This window comes from Odocoileus virginianus, chromosome 2 (assembly GCF_023699985.2).
Source record: "Odocoileus virginianus isolate 20LAN1187 ecotype Illinois chromosome 2, Ovbor_1.2, whole genome shotgun sequence".
Classification (NCBI taxonomy): domain Eukaryota; kingdom Metazoa; phylum Chordata; class Mammalia; order Artiodactyla; family Cervidae; genus Odocoileus; species Odocoileus virginianus.
Window position 1 is genome coordinate 9,430,978 of NC_069675.1, and position 27,098 is coordinate 9,458,075.

Here is a 27,098-nt window from a genome sequence, read left to right on the forward strand (position 1 = left end):
GGAATGGAGGGGAGTAGGAGACAGGATGAAGTGACCTCTTATTCAGAGGAAGAGCCAAGGCAAGGTACCATGTAGAAAGACTGAGTTTTGTACAGTTTCCAACAAAGTGGTCAATGAGAAAGTTATTTGACAAATACTTACTGAGAATTTAAGAGTTAAATGTTAAGAGCTAGGAGATTCTGAAATAGCTGGATTCAGTAGGATCACTCCTGCAAGAATGATCTCAAATGTCTGTATGACAGAAACACATTATTCTCACACATGTTCATACTGTGAGTAACAAAGGTATAATGTGCATGTGCTTTTCCTGCTGCATGTATTATTGTTCAACAACCTTTATGGAGTCCCTGCTATGTGTCAAGAAATTTACAGATTCATGTATTCAATGAAGTGTTCATTGAGTGTTTACTATATTCTAGGCACTGAGAAAGCCAAAGATATTAGCATGCAACTACCATCCTCAGAAAATCTGTGGAGGATAAAGAGAGAGGATGTAGCCGTGCTCTCAGCTGTCACTCTTTCTGGTCATTTGAACCCAGGGAGATGCAGTCCCTTAAAAACAAACAAACTTGGACCATCACAGGAAGAAGTGCATGGAAATAAGGAGGGCAAGGACTAGAATTGGAGGGGATAGTGTAGAAGAAGGACCTGGTAAGACAGATCTCTGAGCAAAGGAAAAACCTTCTCTTTGCCAAATGACTAAGGGCTAGCATAGGAGACAGTTATGATGATACTGCAGCTTGTCAGAAGAATCCTTTCTAATAATAAGGTTGTTTCACTCTGTGATTTTTAAGATATGCAAACTTATACTTTGCCAGATTTAAGGGGCTAGACGGAGAATTCTTTTTATAAGCAAAATCATGCAAAAGGAAGATAGAACCTCAAGTTTTCATCTGAGAGGCCACATACAATTCAAATCAGAACCGATGGCCCTCATGGGACTGAAACAACCTGAAGTGGAGAACACAACCCACCTCCCACACAGCCTCTGGACAGTCTCTGACAGCCTGATGATTAATGCATAAACTGGAAAGACATTTCATTGACTGCCTTGTAGTCTCATGAGCACAATGCAGTCAATAAATATTTATTGAATGTAATTTCCTGGGGCTTGCAGCACTTACTCTGTGATAACTTACAACTGAATAAGCAAGAATTATTCATGGTGGTTACAAATAAATATATAAGTATATGTTAATGGAATCCAAACTACAAATGGACTGCTAGAAAGAAAATGTGCAACCATCTGCAGACAAGTCATCCAAGTGGTACTAGACTTGAGGTAATTAAAAAGAAGTGTGTTTGTCACACAAGCCCCAGAAGTGAGAACTGAAAGAGAAAGAATAAAGGAAAAAAGAAAGGAGAGGAGAGAGATTTATAAATAGCTCTATTTCATACAAATGAAAATATATATGTTTGACTTTAAAAGTTAATCTTTTTTTCCTCTGGCTTTCTATGTACAATACTTTCATCTGTCACTGAAATATCTCCTACACTCAAGAAATGGCAGAGTTAACTGAAATGGGCTTCCAAATTGCAGTTTTTGCAATAAAAATAAAATATGGCTTTCTGCCACCTATTTGGAGCTATAGCACCAATAGGCTGATGCAATCCCTGCTAAGCCCCAGTCATATTGCATTCTGAGTGGTATATCACCAGTTTGGGCATGAGGATGAGTATTAGATTACATTCACTTCTGTTTTAACATTTGTTCTGAGTTAAAAGTAAATTAAAACTTTGTATTTGAGATAACATCCAAAAGGGACAGTGTAATTACTACGTTCTCCCTTATGCATTCTCCCTAAGCTCCTGTGAAGTCTGAGAATGCACAGCCACAGTGAAAGCAGGAGCCTGGGAGATGCTAAAGATGAGACAGGCATCTTCATGGCTGCAGGTCCAGCTTCAGAGAGGAAAGATCTTTCCTCTGGGAAATGCTTCAGTAAATAATTCTACAACAGTAATGCAAACACTCAAGAAGACACTAGCCATGACCACGCAGGTTTAGCCATTGGCCAAATTCGAAAGGAGACAACAGTAATTGCACAGATCCACCTCTCTTGGCTCTGATTCCAGGGTTGCCACAACCATTCCATGACCTAAGAGGAAACCAAGACTTCATTGCTGTCAGGAAGCAAAAAAGAGGCAGAACCAAGAGAGAATTCAAGACTTCTCAAGACTCTTTTTAGAATACCACCGCAAGCATGGAAAGTCATCAGTTCTGCAGTACACTGGACCTCCCTTGGAAGTAGCCAGACAATGTTTGATTCACTGCATGTTGAGAGTTGTTTTTGCCCTTTTGATGCTCTGTAGTTGGCAGCTGAGTGACAGATTTTATAGCCACTAACTCACCCAAGGAAACATCCCCAGAGATTTATAGATTATTACTCACCTCCACCACAGTATCTTTTGCAAGTCTCTTTCTGATTCAACTCTCTCCTGACTTCAATACTACCTCCCCTTCGTGTCTTTTTATTAAGGCATAGTTTTATTTCCCAAATAGGTGATAAAGTTTTCAGGGTCATGCTGACACTTTGTGTTTGGCAAAGCATGAGCACAATGACTGTGATATTTAAACAAGAGTAGAGACATGGGGAGTCAATAATTATGCAATATATTTGTATGTGACACATTGTAACCAGATTTCTTAAGGTTATCATTTTAAAGTGCACAGAAATATCCAACAGTATTGTATACCAAGAATGAACATAGTGTTGTAGGTCAATTATACTTCAAAACAAACAAAAGCAAATTCAGAGAAAAAAATGATAAAATTTGTGGTTATCAGAGGTGGGGATTTGGGGGAAGGAGGAATTGGATCAGCCTAGAGATTCTAGATTCCGAACACTGTAAAAGAGAATTACAGGGAGCCAGCTGGCAGCTATTCTATTTGTCTGCTCATTTCTGTCTCCATTGACTTTTCATTCCCATGGAAGTCAGAAACACCTGCATGTCAGAGAATTAAATGCATGATTCTGAGATTTTCTTGGATACTTAAATCCCAAAAGCAGTATAAGACAATTCAAAGGGATGGATCCATGAAATTTGCAAGAAAGGAAGTTGTTTTTCAGTGTAGACAGTAGTTATTGGCAGGTATTAAGAGTGCAAAATAGTAACAAAGGGATGGGAAAGGATGTGAGGCATGGCTCCTCTTCCCCCTGTGAGGACTCTGTATCTAGGCCCGTGAGGTAGGAGTACTCGACAGTGGCCACTTTGAGTCCAGCACCCCCTCAAGAACAAGCTTCCTGACTTCCAGGAAGGGAGCAGCACCCCAGAAGGGACATGGGCTATGTTCCAACCCAAGCTGCTTGGTTCCTGCCTACCATACACCTCAATAGCTCAGGGTAGTAGTGTTAGGGGACTGGGCTAAACCTATTCTTTTAAAAGGTATTTGACTTTCTGAATGCAGTAGGCAGAATTGATATGATTATAACTGATATGAAATGCTGATTGGAATATTTGTTATTTCTAAAATCTCTGCTGAATTTGAAAAGCAACACACAAATCTGGACCTGGGCATTCTTTCAGATGACACCATTCAACGCTCAATCCCAAGCAAGAGATGGAGAAATGGCTCCAGGCCTGAAGTCATCCTTCATTTTCCTTCACTCTTCCTGCAACAGGTTTCATCCACCCTAGCCTTTAATATGCTAAAGTGTGTCTGTCTCAGAAGGTGGAGAGTCTCTTTCTATTCATGAAGCATACATTTTTTTAACCACACACTGAATTGGTGAAGTTTTCTCTAGGAACTATTGCTTTTTGTTGGCTTTAGGACACTGCTTTCTCATTCATACACATTCACTTGCCTTCAGATTGTATGCACCTGTACAGGATTGCTAGCCTTTTAAATTGTCATACCAGGACTTTAAAAACTACTATTTCTATCACGATTATTCCTTAATCTAAAAAAGATAAAGATAGACTTTATGTTGAATAAATTCACAAATTGTTCTTATTTTTCTGATTTTACTGTAAACCACCAACCTATACTGGGGCATCATGTGCCTAGCATTAGAGTTACAAGGATGAAAATTTCTCTCCTTGGATATTGCCAGATGGGTTCTAAAATGTTAAAATATCTGGCTGATTTTTCTTACAGGTTTTTGCATTCATGTCATAAAAATCACAAAGCTTAAGGTTAGAATAGTTGTAAAAATCACCAGGACTCAAAGGGTCTCTAAGGAATTTTTCACTGGGCAGGAACAATGCATAATCACTAATGCAGATCTTGGTGACCAAATTGGAATTTTGTCCTTTCTTCTCCATTCCAGGTACATGGCCATCATCCACCCCCTCCAGCCCAGATTGTCGGCCACAGCCACCAAGGTGGTCATCTGTGTCATCTGGATCCTGGCTCTCCTCCTGGCCTTCCCCCAGGGCTACTATTCAACCACGGAGACCATGCCCAACAGAGTGGTGTGCATGATCGAATGGCCAGAGCATCCCAACAAGATTTATGAGAAAGTGTGAGTAGAGATGACTCCCAGTGCCTTCTTTGCCCTCTCTTGTTCCCTTCTTTCTTTCCACGTTCTTTTGTTGATTAGGATTTAATTTGTATCTGTAAGTATTGCTCACAACCACTCTGATTTCAGGATGGTATGTCCATAGTTATGAGGGAGCTATTATGTCTCAAATACTATTCTGGACTTTGAATGAAAAGTTTTAAAATATGAGACCTGGGTCATTGGGGTGCACTTCCATTTGCCTCCTGCCAATGAACCAAATGAATGCTAAAAAACCAATTAGTTTGCCCTGCCAATGTCTGCATTTGTTTGCCTTGAAATCTCTTCTTCACCTACAGAATGCCACTTTGCTCTCTTGCACAGCATGCCAGAGGGTGAGGGAATTAACACCAACCCTTACTCCCAGCAGTTCTCAAAACATGACTGATAGGAGTTGGCATATGAACACGCCAGCTCCCTCACCCTTCAGGTGGGATGCCTCTGTGGGGTGTGTGTTTACTGTGTTCAGGGTTTCCTCTTACAATTAGGCTCCAGTCACCCTGGTGATAGCTGGCTCAGTGACACAGCCTTTGATATCCACTCCCTACTGTTGTTTCTCCTTCCACATAAGTCATTTGCACTTGAATATTTGTCTCAAGATCTGTCTCTGGGGAAAACTAAACCAAAACAGCTACCTTCCAGGATTTTTCAACTGGAAAAATACATATGCATGTGAAATGCATGGAAGGCAAGGCTAGCACATTGAGACCATGAGTTACAGGTCCCAAATAGGCAGACCTACTTCTCTTCCAGGGACTTGACTGGTCACATTTAGGGTTTTTTGAAGCTATTCTGGCACAATTTTCCAAGAGTTCTTGTCTTAGAGGCAACATTAAGATGGCCTTTGTTTTGTTCCAAGTGAGCAGCAATATGACATTTATATTACACCAGTTTTCTGGACTCAAAGCACATTGATAACATGATTCCTATTGAAAGACCTCTATAATTTTCCAATCTTGGGTTTATTAAGAGAATTGTAAAAGACTACTGGTTAGGATCCAGAAGATCTGGGTTTAATTGCAAGATTGCCAGTTACTAGCTATGTGACCCTGGGCAAGATCACAGTCTCCCTGGTTGTTAAATGGAACATAATAAAGCACTACTACTTCCAGTAAACAATCATTTTGAACAGCAAACAAGATAATATATTCTCACTTTGTAAGCTATTCAGTGCCATATGCAAGATATTTTTATTGAAACAAATTCATTAGGTAGTATAATCATTATAGACCTTTGAACTTCTTGAATGGTAAAATGAAACACTGTTCCTGTTGGCCCCCTATATTGAGGGTCCAAAGCCTGTCACACAGAGTTACACTGCTGTTCTACGGAACGCTGAAACGTGGCTTACCAGGAAGCAATATATAAAGCTCAGACTTTGCCTTCCAGACACAGGCAGTGGGATTTAGTTGATCGAGCAGTGGGAGGATTAACTCTCAGCCTAGGAGATAGTAAACATTTTTCTTTCAAATGAAACTACAAGCCTGAGCAGAGTCCCAGCAGGAGAAAGAACATAGCTTTACAAGATGTTCAGGACCCGTGAACGTGTTCACGCCAGCAGGTTCCCTCAAAGGTGGGGTGGCCCTCTGAAACAAAGCTCTTCATACAAACTGCGTCAGAAACTGCCATCAACTTCATGAACTGGAGCTCAGTTGTTAGCTCTTGTGATCTTCTCAAAGTCTGATGCCCTTTCTGCAACTTTTGTTTCAAATAAGCACAGTTCTTCTGTCTTCTAACAAACTCAAATTTTAACTTGGAAATAAAGGTTTCTTTTCCCATAGATGTCTATGATCTTATCCAAGAAACAGTAGTGTTTAGTGTTTTGCCTTTAAACACTTTGCTGTTTTATGCTTACTCATGAATAGAAAGTCCCTCTGAGACTCAACGTTTTAGACCACCCTTTCAAGTGACCTTTTAAGAATTTAGGGTAACTGCTATTGGACTCATGGTTAGGTTTGCTGCTATTGGTTATTTTATAATTTTAACCTAAAATATGAGCCTAGATTAAGAGAATCTGATTTTATCTATTCTAGATGTATAAAATGTTTACAGATGCAGTAACAAGTTGAAAGAGTCCATGTTTGCCATGCACATATTGTCTTACATACATAAGTGTAAGCTTTATGCCAACCTATTTTGTTTTTGTCAGTATCTGCCTTAATGCATTATGATATATTTTTAGGCAACTTAAATTTTACCAGTTCTAAACTAAGCACATAGTTATATTCTTTACTCTTCTATTAAAACTAATGATTGCAATTTCCACAATACATGATAATTCCAAACTTGAAACCTGAAGGAAACTTTGCTCTGCAACAAAGTAATAATTAGGGTAAGAGGATAGGCTCCAGTTAAATGAGGGATCAACTCCCAGCTACATCACTCTCAAATTGGGTCATAATGGTCAAGTTATTCAAGCTTCTAACACTAATAGTATAGTCCATATAGAGGTGTTGAGAGAAGTAATTAAGATTCGTGCTTAGCTAGTGCCTCGCACGTTGAAAAGAATCTAGGGAATGTTATCTACTACAGTTAGCATCACTCAATGATCTGAGTACATGTCATTGGCAGATGGTGGCAGACAGGCAGCAGACAGTGTGGTGGGCAAATGTTTAGGCCCATCTTGTCTGATGAATAACTTCTGTCAGATAATTATACTAAAAGATTTTGTGAAAATCTTGGTTTGCTACATTTGCCTTCTGGCTGCATGGTTAACCTCTAATCCTGATCGTTTATCAGTTAGACTCTTACTAATACATGGTTCAAATTAGGCACTTTTAAAGAAAGATAACCCTATAAAAGAATGGGCAAAAGTGTTGAACATGTGCCTCACAAAAAGAGATATCTAAATGACCAATTAATTTATAAGGAGGCACAAAACTTCAATTGTCACCAGTGAAATGCAAGTTAAAACCATAATGAAACCTTCCTGCCTATTCATTAGACACAAATGTTCAGAAGTCTGACTAAGCTAAGCATTTAGAACTTTTGGTAAAGAACCTATTGTAGACTGCTAGAAGCATAAAGTCACATTGGAAAACATTTTGTGGTATTTAGAAAAGAAGAAACTATTAATTCCATAAATAGGTAGTAATACTACAACTTCAAGCAAAGAAGTAGTCACCATGAAAGTGAAGACTATGATTATCTCTCAAGGGAAGGAAAGGAATATGACCAAGAAGACACATAGAAGTGCTTCTGGGGAAATGGCATATTTCTTCAGTTCAGCGACAGGTAGTAGCATGAACGTTTGCTTTAAAATTACTCATAATACCAGGAAGTTTGGTTTATGCACTTTTTCTGGAATGTATGTTTCATTTTTTAAAATATTTATTTATTTGGCAGCATAAATCTTTAGTTGAAGTATGCGAGATCTTGAGTTGCAGCAGGCAAATTCTTAGTTGCAGCATGTGGGATCTAGTTCCCTGACCAGGGATTGAACCTGGGCCCCCTGCGTTGGGATCATAGCAATCTTAGCCACTGAAACACAAAGGAAGTCCTATGGAATGTATGCTTCATTTTTATTTAACTTAAAATTGACTGCTATTTAAAGGCTGTTGCTTTTACAAACTCTCAAGAAACTGCTTCCATGGGGATAACACCAAAATTCCCTCCATAAGAAATTTCTTCTAAGGTGTGAGCTTTGCCCAGGAGTGACGATCATAGGTGTTCATCTCTGGATGAGCCGAGGGGTCGGTGGGCCCACTGCACTCTCGTGTGTACTTGCCTTTTGCCTTGCTGACTCCAGTATTGTAGCGATTTGGAATTTTTCCAATTGGTCTAAGGGTTTTAAAACAAATTATTGAGCCTGGAGGGATGTGACAATGTTAATAAGAGAACAAGCCCATAGGCTTTCCATAGTACTCATCCCCTCCTGCTATTATTCATAAGTACATACATCTGGATTACAAAATGTTACACATAAACTTGGCTAATCTTCCTTGGAAGTCATTTAAAACTTTACAAGTAAACTACAGAATATGGTGAAAACTCTAACAATTTCTTTAATTATCCATATTCCCATCATTTATAAAGGCTCAGACATTTTGATGAATTTCCATCCAGGGAATTATTGTTCTTAGTTTCTTTTGAAGTGTCTTGTGTACATACAAGTCAACACAAATATAGATTGTTGCCGTTTTTGTAACACAAATCAAGCTTATTATTTATATTGTTCTGCACCCTGCTTTTTATTTAACTTAATACATCTTAGAGATCTTTCCATAAGAGTTCATAAAGAGCTTCTAAATTGCCAATATCCATTGGATCATAGGAAAAGCAAAAGAGTTCCAAAAAAGCATCTACTTCTGCTTCATTGACTATAAAGCCTTTGACTGTGTGGATCACAACAAACTGTGGAAAATTCTTCAAGAGATGGGAATACCAGACCACCTTACCTGCCTCCTGAGAAACCTGTATGCAGGTCAAGAAGCAATAGTTAAAACAAGACAGGAACTGGTTCCAAATTTGGAAAGGGGTATGTCAAGACTGTATATTGTCACCCTGCTTATTTACCTTATATACAAAATACATCATGTGAAATGCTGGGCTGGATGGAGCACAAGCTGGAATCAAGATTGCTGGGGAAAATATGAATAACCTCAGACATTCAGATGACCTTTTTAATGGCAGAAAGAGAAAAGGAACTAAAACTCCTCTTTATGAAGGTAAAAGAGGAAAGTGAAAAAGCTGCCTTAAAACTCAACATTCACAAAATGAAGATTATGGCATCTGGTCCCATCACTTCCTGGCAAATAGATGAGGAAACAATGGAAACAGTGATAAACTTTGTTTTCTTGGGCTCCAAAATCACTGCAGGCAGTGCTTACAGCCATGAAATTAAAAGATGCTTGCTTCTTGGAATAAAAGCTACGGCAAACCTAGACAGTGTATTAAAAACCAGAAACATTTTTTTGCTGACAAAGGTCCATATTGTCAAAGCTACGGTTTTTCCAGTAGTCATGTGTCAATGTGAGAGTTGGACCATAAAGATGGCTGAGCACCAAAGAATTGATGCTTTTGTTTTTTTTTTTTTTTATCTCTGAAATATTAATTTTTATTGCAGACAAAATTATATTTGTATAAAAATGTAATTTATGCAATATTCTGATTTGTCCTCATATTAATTTTTAATAAAAATTTCTATCCAGAAGTAAATTTTCTATATCACTGATGTGGCTTATGGCATAATTTTTTTTCCATTTATTTTTATTAGTTGGAGGCTAATTACTTTACAATATTGTAGTGGTTTTTGCTATACACTGACATGATGCTTTTGAACTGTGGTGTTGGAGAAGACTCTTGAGAGCCCTTGGACAGCAGGGAGACCAAAAGAGTCAATCCTAAAGGAAATCAATCCTGAATAATCACTGGAAGGACTGATGCTGAAGCTGAAGCTCCAATACTTTGGCTACCTGATGTGAAGAGCCAATTCACTGTAAAAGACTATAATACAGGGAAAGATAGAAGGCAGGAACAAAAGATAGAAGGCAGGAGGAGAAGAGGATGACAAAGGATGAGATGGTTGGATGGCATCAATGATTCAATGGACATGAGTTTGAGCAAGCTCCAGGAGATGGTGAAGGACAAGGAAGCCTGGTGTGCTGCAGTCCATGGGGTCACAAAGAATCGGACACGACTGAGCAACTGAACGACAACAACAAATCCTCTTTTCAACTATACAGTATTTCATGTTATAAGTGTACAATATTATGTAACCAATAACTTTTGGTGGACTTAGGATTGCCTCCAGCCTTTTGCTGTTGAAGTGCTGCCATGAATAATCACGTAAGGCTATGTGGATCATAAAAATCCCCAAAATGAAATTTCTAAGTCAAATTTTTATAGTTTTTTCCCCATAGTAATTTACACTCCAACCAGAAATGTGTGAAAGTCCACAGCTTCAACAGACTATATTATCAAGATTTTAGATTTTTGCCCACTAAAGTTAAAATTATACCTAGCTAGCGTGTGAGACAAGTACAATTGCGCGGTAGTTTGAGCATTCTTTGGCATTACCTTTCTTTGAGATTGGAATGAAAACTGACCTTTTCCAGTTTAGAAAAGACAGAAGAACCAGAGATCAAATTGCCAACATCTGCTGGATCATCGAAAAAGCAAGAGAGTTCCAGAAAAACATCTACTTTATTGACTATTCCAAAGCCTTTGACTGTGTGGAACACAACAAACTGTGGAAAATTCTTCAAGAGATGGGAATACCAGACCACCTGACCTGCCTCCTGAGAAATCTATATGCAGATCAAGAAGCAACAGTTAGAACTGAACATGGACTGGTTCCAAATCGGGAAAGGAGTACATCAAGGCTATATATTGTCCCTCTGCTTATTTAACTTACATGCAGAGTACATCATGAGAAATGCTGGACTGGATAAAGCACAAGCTGGAATCAAGATTGCTGGGAGGAATATCAATAACCTCAGATATGCAGATGACACCAGCCTTATGGCAGAAATCAAAGAAGAACTAAAGAGCCTCTTGGTGAAAGTGAAAGAGGAGAGTGAAAAAGCCAGCTTGAAACTCAACATTCAGAGAACTAAGATCATGGCATCTGGTCCCATCATTTCATGGCAAATAGATGGGGAAACAGTGGAAACAGTGACAGACTTTATTTTGGGGGGGCTCCAAAATCACCACAGATGGTGACTGCAGCCATGAAATTAAAAGATGCTTGCTCCTTGGAAGAAAAGTTATGACCAACCTAGAAAGCATATTAAAAAGCAGAGACATTACTTTGCCAACATAGGTCCATCTAGTCAAAGCTATGGTTTTTCCAGTAGTCATGTATGGATGTGAGAGTTTGACTATAAAGACAGCTGAGCACCAAAGAATTGATGCTTTTGAACTGTGGTGTTGGAGAAGACTCTTGAGAGTTGCTTGGACTGCAAAGAGATCCAACCAGTCCATCCTAAAGGAAATCAGTCCTGAATATTCACTGGAAGGACTGATGCTGAAGCTGAAGCTCCAATATTTTGGCCACCTGATGCGAAGAACTGACTCATTTGAAAAGACCCTGATGCTGGGAAAGTTTGTAGGCAGGAGGAGAAGAGGACGACAGAGGATGAGATGGTTGGATGGAATCACTGACTTGATGGACATAAGTCTGAGGAAGCTGCAGGAGATGGTGAAGGACAGGGAGGCTTGGTGTGCTGAAGTCCATGGGGTCGCAAAGAGTCGGACATGGCTGAGTAACTGAACTGAAAGTTAAAAATGCAAGTCTCTTATTGGGAGTGGGGTTGAATTTTTTCATAATTTGAGTCATTAGTATATTTATCTTGTAATCTGCTTAATTCATTTACCATATCATAAAAAATTTTCTATTATTTTCATGTGTCATTAAACATGTTTCTACAATGTGATGTGAATATATGTGTGTGTGCATATGTAAATAATAGTTTTGTTAGCTAAACTGCTATGAAAATTGATTACTCCAGTGGCTTCTCATAGCTGACTAGTAAGATAAAATAGTAAACTTTATAAGTAAGCCACTTCTAGCTATATCCCTAGACCCCTGCAGGGACAGGTTTAATGTCCTCAGCCATCACTGTTTATGTTTACAGTCTGCAACTACAGAATGTTATTCTAACGTTCTAACATTCATGAAAGTGAAGACTTGGGCTTATTATTAATGCAATATTGTCATAGTTTACAATTGATTCCTGCTATAATTTTAGCAAGTTAGTAGCTGTGGCTCCTCTAGTGAAACTGTGATACTACATAGGAACTTATATAATGATGGAGTGATTGACTGGTGAGGAAAAAAAATTTCATGGGTAACCAAAAGTGATTCTTCTTGGTGGAGGAAAAAAGCACAGTAAAAAGAAAAGAAAGTATAAAGACGAAATATTTGACTTTGCAAAATGCAAATTCAGTAATTTTCAAAGTTATTTGGACCCAAGCGCACTCTTGAGGATGCTATACAGGCTGTGAAGTTGCTGTGGTCCTGTAGGGTTATAGGCAATACTCCTGAGGACTAGGAAGATGAATGAGGACTCTTCATCAGAGGGTCACCAACATGGCCAAGAAATAAGGATGAAAAATGAGAACTATACCCCCAAAGAATGAGATTTAGATAGCCTGGGGAATTTTGGCTTCCCTGAATCATTTATAATATTGGTTATATGTCATTTTCTGTTAATTAAATTTTTTTACACATAACTTTGTGGTAAAGCTTTAGCATGAAGTAAGATGTGGCTATTCTGGATTCCAAATATCATCAGTAGTCTTGGAAAGGGAAGCTATGTCAGAAAACAGCATCACTCAATGATTCTAATTGCCTGAAGATTTTGTGAAAATGTATATGAATGTGGATATATTAACTCTAATATAATTCTCTATTAAAACCAATGATAACAGAAGACTGTCTTTATTTATAGCATTTGGTCTTTTGTATGTCATGACTCATCATCTTACCTGAAATTTTTATTTTTATACGTATTTTTTACTTTCATTAACAATATCGAAAATTAAAAATCAACTAATTGATAGAGAATAAAAAGGAAAGAAAGAATACTAGAAAAATTACCTGTGGTGTTACTCCCTGATTTTCCACATTCTCATTATTTCACAAATGTGAAATAATGTGAAAAAAAAATGTAGCTTCTTTGCCAAGTTGCTCAAGTCCTCGGCCAAAAGGGTGTCAGCATATTTGTGGTTCCAGGATTGTTTATGCTAGCTGCTATGATTAATCTCCTCCCTGACACCCATTACATTTATACAGCTCAGCATTCCTGGTGTTGTCACCAATGTTGATAGAAAGCAGTTAATTCAATAATGAAAAGTGCATTGACGTTTTAGGGGGAAAGGGTTGCATGAAAACAAGACTTTAACTCTGACTCTCAGAAAAAAAAGCTACAGAAGGAGGAGGGAAAAAAAGCCTACATTGATGTAGAAACTAGAAAGGTTGTCATAAAACTGCCACAAATTTCACTACTGGTAGATATTACACAGATAGAGACAAACGGGAGTCAGCAGCCACCATGGACAGTCAGGGGCAATACATACGGCAATCCCTAATTAGGAGGCGAAAATATAACTGAAGAAGATAGGACTACCAAACGTGGGATTCTTCTGTGCCATCATGATAAGTTTCCAGAGGTAGCTGAACTTACTGGGAAAGAGAAAGCAAAACCAGGCCTAAACGCATATTTGAGTGTAAGATAAAATGCACTATTTTCTGCAAACCTGTAAATAATCACACTGATGAAGCTTGAGAGGAGAGGAATGAAAATACTGCTAAAAAGTTACATTTATAAAAGGCAATGGAATCAAAATCTGTGCAGTTTCTTTTAAATACCTCATAAGCTTTTAATGAGTTCAGAACCATATGGACAACTTGCTAATTTCTATGGTCTAAATGTAAATGTAAGATACAAAAATAAACATTCAGCTTAATTCCATTACAAACTGTAGATACAAGATTCACACCAAAAATTCAAAATTATGTTAAAATAGCAATGTTTTATTTTTTGAGCATGACTTTTCCAGCAAGTAAGGTTAGTAAGTTATCAGGAAATTGTTATTTTATTTTATCAAATTAATTGGCCAAAGGGAAGTATTATATATTTGCCCCAATAAATGACAAAAATAAATTTGCTAAAATGTAATATTTATTAAAGAAAAATAGCTTATCTCAGCAATAATCTTTGAGAAAATTAAAGTGAATAACACATCTCCTTTACAACAAAAACAAAACTCAGAAAATTAAGAAATAGGTATTCTACGAAGAAAATTTTAAAATCATCTGATTTTAGACTTTTGTAGTTGTTCAGTCCCTCAGTCATGTCCAACTCTTTGCAACCCCTTAGACGGCAGCACGCTAGGCCTCCCTGTCCTTCACTGTCTGCTGGAGTTTGCTCAAACTCATGTTGATTGAGTCAATGATGCCATCTAACCATCTCATCCTCTGTCATCCCCTTCTCCTCCTGCCCTCAGTCTCTCCCAGCATCAGGGTCTTTTCAAATGAGTCAGCTCTTCACATCAGGTGGCCAAAGTATTGGAGCTTCAGCTTCAGTATCAGTCCTTCCAATGAATACTCAGGACTGATTTCCTTTAGGATTGACGGGTTGGATCTCCTTGCAGTCCAAGGGACTCTCAAGAGTCTTCTCCAACACCACAGTTCAAAAACATCAATTCTTCGGTGCTCAACCTTCTTTATGGTCCAACTCTCACATCCATACATGACTACTGGGAAAACCATAGCTTTGACTACATGGATCTTTATCAGCAAAATAATGTATCTGCTTTTTAATATTCTGTCTAGGTTTGACATATCTTTTCTCTTAAGGAGCAAGTGTCTTTTAATTTCATGGCTGCAGTCACCATCTGCGGTGATTTTGGAGCCCCCCAATATAAAGTCTGTCACTGTTTCCATTGTTTCTCCATCTATCTGCCATGAAGTGATGGGACCAGATGCCTTTGTTTTTTGAATGCTGAATTTTAAGCCAGCTTTTTCACTCTCCTCTTTCACCTTCCTCAAGAGGTTCTTTAGTTCTTCTTTGCTTTCTGCTATTAAGGTGGTGTCATCTGCATATCTAAGGTTATTGATATTTCTCCCAGCAATCTTGATTCCACGTTGTGCTTCATCCAGCCTGGCATTTCAAATGATGTACTCTCCATATAAGTTAAATAAGCAGGGTGACAATATACAGCCTTGATGTACTCCTTTCCTGATTTGGAACCAGTCCCTTGTTCCATGTCTGGTTCTAACTGTTGCCTCTTGACCTGCATACAGGTTTCACAGGAGGCAAGTAAGGTGGTCTGGTTGGTGATGTTGATTATTTCCATATATCCTTAAAGCAATTCTAAGAGGTAAAGAATACTCCTATTATTTCTGTCTAGAAGTATGAAACAATGAAACACTTATTCAAGCTCACAGGGTTAGTGAATAGAAGAGCCAAAATTGAAGGTCTGGTCTTCTGTCCTCTAGAGTTAAGTGTTTTCCTCAGTAAACCAAGAGATGACTCTAGACAGCTCATCATCTTCCTGAGCCAGCTAATAATGCTAATGTATGGTGGGTAATTCAATTATTTCTAAAGTTCTGAGTTAGAAATATTATAAAGTGTAGTTGTAACTGGCCCAATGGATGAGTAATTTTGCACATACTGAAAGTCCAAGTGAATAGCTATTTCTGAGTATATCAATGATGAGTGTTCAAAGAAAAAGATGAGTGTATGTGTGTATGAGTGTTTTTATACATGTGCTCCGTGTGCCCTTGGGGAATTTAGCTGTTTTCTCAAAATAGAGTTACTGAGCCCTGCATTTTTCTTCCTCATCTCATACAAAAAGACATTCAGTGTTTTAGCCATTTGAAATATGCATTATGCTCCTATAAATATTTATACTATTAGAAAGCTACAATCACATTTTGATTTCTAAATTCAGTAAGGATTATCTTTGTCTCAATCCTGAAACATGAGTAATAGGTTGGAGAGCAACTACTTTCTCTAGTGCTGTGATCTGTGGACAGACCAGCTTAACTACTTCAAAACCAACTTCTGTCACAAAGATAGAAAACAAATTAATGGTTCCCAAAGGGGAGAGGGAAGGGGGGAAGGATAAATTAGAAGTATGGGGTTAACAGATACAAATTACTATATACACCAACTACTATATATATATAATAGATAAGCAACAAGGATCTATTGTATAGTGCAGGGACTATGGCCATTACCTTGTTATAATTTATAATGGAGTATAAAATATTCTAAAGCTAGTGAATCATTATGCTCTACCCCTGAAGCTAATATAATACCACAAATCAACTATACTTTAATAAGTAGATGGATAAATAGATAAGCACACCAACTTCTAACAACCTGCACCGTACTTTGTGTTGCAATAACTTGCCTGAGGTGACACAGCTGCTTAAGAAATGTAAGAATTTTCATATTCTTTGGATATATACCCAGAAGTGGATTGTTACTTCTATTTCATTTGAGGAAGCTCCATACTGTTTTCCATAGTGGCTGCACCAATATACATTCCCACCAACAGCGCACAAGAGTTTTTCTCCACATCCTCTCCAACACTTGCTATTTCTTGCCTTTTTGATACCAGTTATTCTAATGGGCATTAGGTGTTATCTCATTGTGGTTTTGATTTGCATTTCCCTGATGATTGTTGATGTTGAGCATCTTTTTCATATGCCTGTTGGCCAGTTGTATGTCTTCTTTGAAAAAAACGTCTATTTAGGTCCTCTGACCATTTTTTAATCACATTTTTTACACTGAGTTGTATATGTTCCTTATATATTTTGGATATTAACCCTTTGACGGGTATATGGTTTGCAAATATTTTATCTTGTTTGGTAAGGCCTCAAGCAAAGACAGGATTTTGATGCTTTAACACATTTGTCAGAGAGTTCATGGGCATATGATTGAATGTTTATGTTCACTTTACATGAAGATTAGAATTATTTTGCTTTATTTTCCCCATAATAATCCTGAGAATCTTTAAATAGATGAAAAATGTGGTAGATAGTGGAAGAACTACAAAAAAAGAAAAGAAGAGCTCTCACTGAGAAATATAGGAGACAAGTCACGGTGCTAAACGTTTTGCACACAGTATGAGTATAAGAAAAGGAACAAATGAAGCCAAAGAATATTTATGGTTTGAAAAGCATACAGAGTTGCTATTTGCTTTTTTGATGCTCAAAGAGGACCCTCAGTTCCCCTGAATACATCCTGACTAGGGCCCTGGTTGCATCTCTGTGCTACCTCCATGATTTGGAAAGTGGCATAGAAGGTGTAATTGGAACATATTGGAGCAGAACGTGGAAGAGCAAACCAAGATGTCTTTGGACATTTTGCCTAGAATAAGAGTCTTCATAGAAAGGAAAATAATAAAGTGGAGGCAAAGGGAAACTAAGAGAAATGAAAATCTTATTAGTTTGAATGACATTAAATTTTTGTCAAGTTCTTATATGAGCCAGGTACTGTGCTAAGCACTTTAAGTGAATAATCTCTGTTCTTTCCTCCACGGTGGTGGTCAGAGGCCTTCCTTGGGTGATCTAAGGGAGCCCTTCCCACTCCCAGTTGGGGACATTTCCTTGCTCTAATAATAGTAGTCACACCAATAGAGCAGTGGTTCACTTGCTATCAGGAGGCCCAGGTTAAAATTCAGACTTTCCAGAAGGGGCAATGCAGTAGATGTGGATGAGCCTTCCAATCTGAGTTGGTTGATATGAGTTTGATTATTGGAGGAAAGAGAGATGAACATAGAGCTGAGACCCCAAAAAATGGACATAATAATGAGAAAGGAAAGACGATGGACTGTTAATGGATTATGTTCCTGGGAGCTTTTCCTGATCTCCATATTGTCTCCTGTGTGTGTTCTCAGTGGTTTCAGCTATGCCTGACTCTTTGCGACCATGGCTCCTCTGTCCATGGGGATTCTCCAGGCAAGAATACTGGAGTGGGTTGCCATGCCCTCCTCCAGGGGCTCGTCCCAACCCAGCAATGGAACCCAGGTCTCCCGCATTGCAGGTGGATTCTTTACCAGCTGAGCTACCTGGAAAGCCCTGTCTCCTATATAAGTACTCCATAATTCATTTATTCATTCTCTTAATTGTTATCACTTAGGTGGTTTCCAATATTTTTTTTATTCTGAAATTCTTGTGAATGATTCCTGAGGCCCAAATATAGAAGAGTTTCTCTAGGGCATCTTAAATTGAAACTAACTTCAGTTTGCACCTGTTCAACTTTAGAAGAGAATGTTTATATGATAATTATTTTTCAGTTATTGGTGGGCTCCTACGTACCCACCAGCAGTAAATAAAATTCCTAGTGTTCCATGTCCTTGTCAACACTTGGTATTGTCAGACTTCTTTATTTTTTGCCTTCTCTATTTTTTGTATTTGGTAAACATAAAATGCTATCTTGTTGTGATCTTAATTTGCATTTCCATGAGGAAGAAGACAATTGTTTCAAGAGGAGGAAGTGATTAGCTGTGTAGAATGCTGCTTCCCGCTTTAGTAGTTTAATGAGTCACCTCTCTCAAAGATGCTTACATTATAATATGGGACAATGTTTTGACTCAAAGGAATGGATTTGAAATCATGTACAATCAGCCCTATTATAGCCTGTGAAAGAGGGGGCAGCTGGGAAGAGTAGCAGGTTCACAGCAACCCTAAATCTAGGGTGAACAACCATACTCATTTGTCTAGAACTGAGGGGTTTCCCTGAATGTAGGACTTTTCATTTTAAAATCAGGAAAATTCCAGGCAAGCCAAGCCAAGTTGGTCATCTACTTACAGTACACATATAGATACTCTCCAGCCTTATTAGTACTAAAGCATTTTATTCCATGCAGAAAGACTAATCCTGCACACACACTCCAAATCAGCCTGGCCTCTGTACAGCAGACAGCAGCATAGAGACTACAACCTGAAGCTACCGTCATGCCTGAAAATATTGTTTGTTATTAATGAATAAGGCAAGTGAAATAATGTTATTTCTCATTTTAAAAGAGAAATCTGGGGGGGGAGAGGGAGATGGAAAACAGAAATCTGGATCGTATTGCATTTATATCAGTGCATTCCTCAATAGCTATTTTTACATAAATTCCTATTTCCCCATACTGGGGAGAAACATCTCAAAATGATACAGGTTCCAGGCCAGTCTACCTGGGAAAATCAGCTATGTTCTACACAGTCATGTTACTTTCTATAAAGTTACATTCTATAGAGTTATGTTACACTCTATAAAATCATGAAGTTTGAGTTCTGTTTCCCTGACAAGGCAGAGTATTCCTAAGAGCTCAAGATGGACTGTTAACAGGACTTAAGAGTTAAGAAGCGTGGAAGGGTGGCTCAGATGGTAAAGTGTCTGCCTGCAATGCGGGAGACCCAGGTTCGATCCCTGGGTCAGGAAGATCCCCTGGAGAAGGAAATGGCAACCCACTCCAGTACTCTTAATACCATGGACAGAAGAGCCTGGTAGGTTACAGTCCATGGGGTCTCAAAAAGTCGGACATGTCTGAGCTACTTCAGTTTTACACAGGACTGGGGAAACAGACTCTGGGAGGCACAAACAGAACATGATGCACACCAGGACCCAGGAGCAAGGAGCAGTGACCACACAAGAGACTGACCCAGACTCGCCCATGAGTGTCCAGGAGTCTCTGGTGGGGGCGTGGGTCAGCGGTGGGCTGCTGCAGGGTGGGGGGCACTGAGTGTAGCAGTGCGGGCATGGGACCTTCTGAAGGAGGGCGCCGTTATCTTCATTGCCTCCACCTAGTTTGGCCCCAGGTCAAATGACAGGGAGGGAACATAACCCTGCCCTTCAACAGAAAATTGGATTAAACATTTACTGAGCATGGCCCCGCCCATGAGAACAAGACCCAGTTTCCCCCTCGGCCAGTCTCTCCCATCAGGAAGCTTCCATAAGCCTCTTAGCCTTCTCCATCAGACGGCAGACAGATTGAAAACCATAGTCACAGAAAACTAACTAATCTGATCACATGGACCACAGCCTTGTCTAACTCAAGGAAACTATGAGCCATGCCATACAGGGCCACCCAAGACAGACGGGTCATGGTGGAGAGTTCTGACAAAACGTGGTCCACTGGAGAAGGGAATGGCAAACCACTTCAGTATTCTTGCCTTGAGAACCCCATGAACAGTATGAAAAGGGAAAAAGATAGGACACTGAAAGTTGAACTCCCCAAGTCGTTAGGTGCCCAATATGCTACTGGAGATCAGTGGAGAAATAACTCCAGGAAGAATGAAGAGATGGAGCCAAAGAAAAACAGCACCCAGTTGTGGATGTGACTGATGATGGAAGTAAAGTCCAATGCTGTAAAGAGCAATATTGCATAGGAACCTGGAATGTTAGGTCCCTGAATCAAGGCAAATTGGAAGTGGTCAAACAGGAGATGGCAAGAGTGATCATTGACATTTGAGGAATCAGTGAACTAAAATGGACTGGAATGGGTGAATTTAACTCAGGTGACCATTATATCTACTACTGTGGGCAGGAATCCCTTAGAAGAAATGGAGTAGCCACCATAGTCAGCAAAAGAGTCCAAAATGGAGTACTTGGATGCAATCTCAAAAATGACAGAATGATCTCTGTTCGTTTCCAAGGCAAACCATTCAATATCATGGTAATCCAAGTCTATGCCCTAACCAATAATGCTGAAGAAGCTGAAGTTGAATGGCTCTATGAAGACCTACAAGACTTTCTAGAGCTAACACCCAAAAAAGATGTGCTTTTCATCATAGGGGACTAGAATGCAAAAGCAGGGAGTCAGAAATACCTGGAGTAATGGGCAAATTTGGCCTTGGAGTACAGAATGAAGCAGGGCAAAGGCTAACAGAGTTTTGCCAAGAGAATGCACTGGTCATAGAAAACACCCTCTTCCAACAACACAAGAGGAGACTCTACACATGGATATCACCAGATGGTCAATACCAAAATCAGATTGATTATATTCTTTGCAGCCAAAGATGGAGAAGCTCTATGCAATCAGCAAAAACAAGACCAGGAGCTGACTGTGGCTCAGATCATTAACTCCTTATTGCCAAATTCAGACTTATATTGAAGAAAGTAGGGAAAACCACTAGACCATTCAGGTATGACCTAAATCAAGTCCCTTATGATTATACAGTAGAAGTGACAAATAGATTCAAGGGATTAGATCTGATAGGCAGAGTGCCTGAAGAATGATGGACAGAGGTTCGTGACATTGTACAGGAGGCAGGAATCAAGATCATCCCCAAGAAAAAGAAATCCAAAAAGGCAAAATGGTTGTCTGAGGAGGACTTACAAACAGCTATGAAAAGAAGAGAAGTGAAAGGCAAAGGAGAAAAGGAAAGATATTCCCATTTGAATGCAGAGTTCCAAAGAATAGCAAGGAGAGATAAGAAAGCCTTCCTCAGCAATCAATGCAAAGAAATAGAGGAAAACAACAGAATGGGAAAGACTAGAGATCTCTTCAAGAAAAGTAGAGATACCAAGGGAATATTTCATGCAAAATGGGCACAATAAAGGACAGAAATGGTATGGACCCAACAAAAGAAGAAGATATTAAGAAACAGTGGCAAGAATACACAGAAGAACTATACAGAAAAGATCTTCTCAATGCAGATAATCACGATGGTGTGATCAGTCACCTAGAGCCAGACATCTTGGAATGTGAAGTCAAGTGGGTCTTAGGATGCATCACTAGGAACAAAGCTAGTGGAGGTAATGGAATTCCAGTTGAGCTATTTCAAATCCTAAGAGATGATGCTGTGAAAATACTGCACTCAATATGCCAGCAAATTTAGAAAACTCAGCAGTGGCCACAGGACTGGAAAATGTCAGTTTTCATTTCAATCTCAAAGAAAGGCAATGCCAAAGAATGCTCAGACTACCACACAACTGCACTCATCTCACGCACTAGCAAAGTAATGTTCAAAATTCTCCAAGCCAGACTTCAACAGCACATGAACCGTGAACTTCCAGATGTTTAAGCTGGATTTAGAAAAGGCAGAGGAACCAGAGATCAAATTGCCAGCATCTGTTGGATCATCAAAAGAGCAAGTGAGTTCCAGAAAAGCACTGTTTCTGCTTTATTGACTATGCCAAAGCCTTTGACTGTGTGGATCACAACAAACTGTGAAAATTTCTTCAAGAGATGGGAATACCAGACCACCTTACCCACCTCCTGAGAAACCTCTATTCAGGTCAAGAAGCAACAGTTAGAACTGCACATGGAACAACAGACTAGTTCCAAATCGGGAAAGGAGTACATAAACGCTATATATTGTCACCCTATTTATTTAACTTACATGCAGAGTACATCATGAGAAATGCTGGACTGGATGAAGCACAAGCTGGAATCAAGATTGCTGGGAGGAATATCAATAACCTCAGATATGCAGATGACACCACCCTTATGGCAGAAAGCAAAGAACTGAGGAGCCTCTTGATGAAAGTGAAAGTGGAGAGTGAAAAAGTCGGCTTAAAACTTAACATTCAGAAAACTAAGATCGTGGCATCTGGTCCCATCATTTCATGGCAAATAGATGGGGAAATAGTGGAAACAGAGACAGACTTTATTTTTTGGGCTCCAAAATCACCGCAAATGGTGACTGCAGCCATGAAATTAAAAGATGCTTGCTCCTTGGAAGAAAAGTTATCACCAACCTAGACAGCTTATTAAAAAGCAGAGAAGAGTTAAGAGACAAAACAGGGTTCTTGCTAGAGGCTGGAGTTTCAGGGAACAAAAATGACAACAACAACAAAAAACCCATTGTCAGTTTTCCTCCTTAGCGACAACACTTAATGACAGCAACTGGCAACATTTGTGTTGGTAGTTTCTTATCTTGCAAATAAGCTGTGTGCTCCTCGTGAGCTGGACTGGCATTCAGCAGAAGCACACAGGCGACAGCGGCATGGATTGTTAAAATATTTTGACACTCTCTTTCATTTAGAAAATCATATAAGACCTGGGCTTCCCAGGTGGCCCTAGTGGTTAAGAATCTGTGTGCTGATGCAGGAGACTCAGGAGATGCAGGTTTGATCCTTGGGTTGGAAAGATCCTCTGGAGGAGGAAATGGCAACCCACTCCAGTGTTCTTGCCTGGTGAATCCCATGAACAGAGAAGCCTGGTGAGCTACAGTCCATAGGGTCGCAAATAGTTGGACATTACTGAAGAGACTTAACATGCATGCATGCATAACACAGTAGGTGTTTTTTCTTTTTTTAAAGCTACTTATAATATAAACTCTAAAATGTGTGGTTTATCTCAGACACCATACATGCTATGTAATTCCAAGAACTGTTTTGGATTTGGACAGAACACAAAAAAGGTGAAGTTGTCCTTTATTTCAGGGTGAGTGAAATGCCTTCAGGTTGAAAGCCCTTGAGTAGGAAAGGGTCTCAAAGCTGAACTGAGAAGAGCCTATTCTGTAAATGCCTCACCCTGCCCAGCAAAAATTGTCCTCTAGGTGGGTTTGGGGACTCTTGCTTTATTTGAAAATAGACCTTTTGGGATGAGGTGGCCATTCACATGTAAGGCTGTGAAAAAATTCTGTTAAAGGAAAATGTCAGAGGATTTCTTTCTCTGTCCCATTTCTTCCATTGACTGGTCTCCAGATAGAGGAGCCTTGTGTCACCCTGCTCTACTCACAGATTGCTCCCCCCTCCCAGACCAGCCTCAGTGGGTGCTCACCTAACTCCAGGCAGGGAAAAGCCCATAGCGAACTCTCATCTGTGAGCAAATACCATGCCCTTATTCTTTATGTCCTCTAGTTTCTTTATTTCTTCTGCCTTAGTCACACTTAGTAACTGGACTCAAACCAGTTACTGCCTTACCAGCCAACACCAACATCATGTGTGGCCCCCTGGTCACACACCCGTCCACAGAGTAAAGATGCAGATTCCAAGTCCTGGTGATCAGTACCAGCCAGTCATCACCCTTCTCCTCAATTCACCTTTCTTCCTCTTGGAAATAAAGTTACCCTCTGGGACTTCCACTGGAAGCTTCAACACACAGAGGATGCTGAAGCTGTCTTTACATCAGGAGCTTGTCTATAAAAGTGACACTAGCCAGTTTGAGAGCACCATAGGGCTTCCCAAGTGTTCTAGTGGTAAAGAATCTGCCTGCCAACGCAGGAGACACAAGAGACGCCTGTTTGATGCCTAGGTTGTGAAGTTCCCCTGGAGTAGGAAATGGTAACTCACTTCAGTATTCTTGCCTGGAAAATTCCATAGACAAAGGAGCCTGGCAGGCTACATAGGCCATGCAGTCCAAAGAGTCAGACACAATTGAGCAAATGAGAACACACACAAAACCTTTATCAAGGTGATCACAAAGGTGGGCCTGGACTGTGATTGTGAGTAGATGGAAATGAAATCACTCTGATTGTAGCTTGTCTGGAGTGTGACTGCCGGCAAAGAAAGAGAATGATTGCCCAGATTCCCAGGTGTTTCAGAAAACCGGGTCTGTGTACCTATGGGTAGCGAGGTTTACTTTCATTTGTTGTCGTTCAGTCGCTAAGTCACGTCTGACTCTTTGGGACCGCACGGACTGTACCACGCCAGGCTCTCTGTCCTCCACTATCTCCCAGTTTGCTCTAATTCATGTCCATTGAGGTCAGTGATGCTATCTAATTATCTTATCCTCTGCCACCCCCTTCTTTTGCCTTGAATCTCTCCCAGTATCTGGGTCTTTTCCAATGAGTAAGCTCTTCCATCAGGTGGCCAAAGTATTGGAGTTTCAGCTTCAGCATCAGTCCTTCCAATGAATATTAAGGTTGATTTCCTTTAGGATTGACTAGATTGAACTCTTTGCAGTCCAAGGGACTCTCAAGGGTCTTCTCCAGCACCACAGTTCGAAAGCATTAATTCTTTGGTGCTCAACCTTCTTTATGGTCCAACTCTCACATCCATACATGACTACTGGAAAAACCATAGCTTTGACTATATGGAGCTTTGCCAGCAAAATGATGTCTCTGCTTTACTTAAAATTTATTTATTTTAATTTGAGGATAATTACTTTACAACATTGTGATGGTTTTTGCCATATATCAACATGAATCAGCCATGTCTCTGCTTTTTAATACTCTACTGAGGTTTGTCATAGTGTTCCTTCCAAGCAGCAAAGGGCCTTTTAATTTCATGGCTGCAGTCACAGTTCATAGTGATTTTGCAGCTCAAGAGAATAAAATCTGCCACTGCTTCCACCTTTTCCCCTTCTTTTTGCCATGAAGTGATGGGAACAGATGCCATGATCTTAATTGTTTTAATATTGAGTTTCAAGGCAACTTTTCACTCTCCTCTTGCATCTTCATCAAGAGTCTCTTTAGTTCCTCTTCACATTCTGCCCTTAGAATGTGAAGAGGACCTTCACATGCAGATTCCAAACTCTGGTGGAATCAATTCTTTGGCCATCAGCCTTCTTCATGAAGGTTGAGGTTGTTGATATTTCTCCTGGCAATCTTGATTCCAGCTTGTGATTCATCCATCCTGGCATTTCACATGATGTAATCAGTGTAACGGGCTTCCCTGGTGGCTCAATGTTAAAGAATCCCCCTGCCAACGCAGGAGATGTAGGTTTGACCCCTGGGTCAGGAAGATCCTCTAGAGTAGGAAATGGCAACCTACTCCAGTATTCTAAAGTATTCTAACCAGTAAAATTCCATTGACAGAGTATCTTGGCAGGCTTCAGTCCATGGGGTCACAAAAAATGGGACAAGACTGAGTACACAGACACACATTCTGCATATAAGTTAAATAAGGGTGACAATTTACAGCCTTATTATACTCCTTTCCCAATTTGGAACCAGTCAATTGTTCCATGTATGGTTCTAACTGGTGCTTCTAGACCCACATACTGGTTTCTCAGGAGACAGGTAAGATGGTCTAGTGTTCCCATCTCTTTAAGAATTTTCCACAGTTTGCTATGATCCACACAAAAGCTTTAGCATAGTCAATGAAGTAGAAGTAGATGTTTCTCTGGAATTCTCTTGTTTTTTCTATGATTCTACAGATGTTGACAATTTGATTTCTGGTTCCTCCGCCTCTTTGAAACCCAGCTTGTATATCTGGAAGTTCTCAATTCATGTACTGCTGAAGCTTAGCTTGAAAGATTTTGAGGAGCATAACCTTAATAGCATATGGGACTTCCCTGGTGGCTCAAATGGTAAAGCATCTACCTACAATGCAGGAGACCCAGGTTCTGATCCCTGGGTCGGGAAGATCCCCTGGAGAAGGAAATGGCAACCTACTCCAGTACTCTTGCCTGGGAAATCCCATGGACAGAAGATCCTGGTAGGCTAGAGCCCATGGGGTCACAAAGAGTCAGACACGACTGAGTGACTTCACTTTCACTTTAATAGCATGTGAAATGAACACAATTTTATGGCAGTTTCAACATTCTTTGGCATTACCCTTCTTTGAAATTAGAATGAAAACTGACCTTTTCCAGTCCTGTGGCCATTGCTGAGTTTTCCAAATTTGTTGACGTATTATTGAGTACAGTACTTTAACAGCATTATCTTTCAGGACTTTAAATAGCTCAGAAAAATTTCATCACCTCCATGAGTTTTGCTAGTACTAATGCTTCCTAAGGCCCACTAGACTTCACATTCCAGGATGTCCAACTCTAGGTGAGTGACCAAACCATTGTGGTTATCTGGGTCATTAAGACTCTTTTTGTATAGTTTTTCTGTATATTCTTGCCACCCCTTCTTAATCTCTTCTGCTTCTGTTTAGGTCCTTATTGTTCTGTCCTTTATCATGCCTGCCTTTGTGTGAAATGTTCCCTTGATAGCTCCAGTTTTCTTGAAGTCATCTTTAGTCTTTCCCATTCTACTGTCTGCCTCTATTTCTTTTCATTGTTCATTTAAGGCCTTCTTATCTCTCCTTGCTATTCTCTGAAACTCTTCATTTAAAGGTCTGCTTTTTATGCTTAAATTATGCCCACTCTTCTTTCCTGTTAGTAAAGTATTCTTTGCCAAATGTACCATATATGATAAGCCTACAGCAAACATTATTCTCAGTGGTGAAATACTGAAAGCATTCCCCCTAAGATCAGGAACAAGACAAGAGTTTCCACTTTCCCCACTATTATTCAACATAGTTCTGGAAGTCC

At 39.6% G+C, this 27,098-nt stretch overlaps 1 protein-coding gene across 1 annotated transcript in view; it reads left to right on the forward strand.

Moving 5' to 3' along the window:
- Nucleotides 1-27,098, forward strand: part of TACR1 (tachykinin receptor 1) — a 164,903-nt gene that overhangs the window by 97,262 nt on the left and 40,543 nt on the right. Inside the window, exon 2 of the mRNA XM_020896706.2 lies at nt 4,269-4,463. Within this exon, the coding sequence (XP_020752365.1) occupies nt 4,269-4,463 (195 nt within the window). The remainder of the gene's footprint in view (nt 1-4,268; nt 4,464-27,098) is intronic.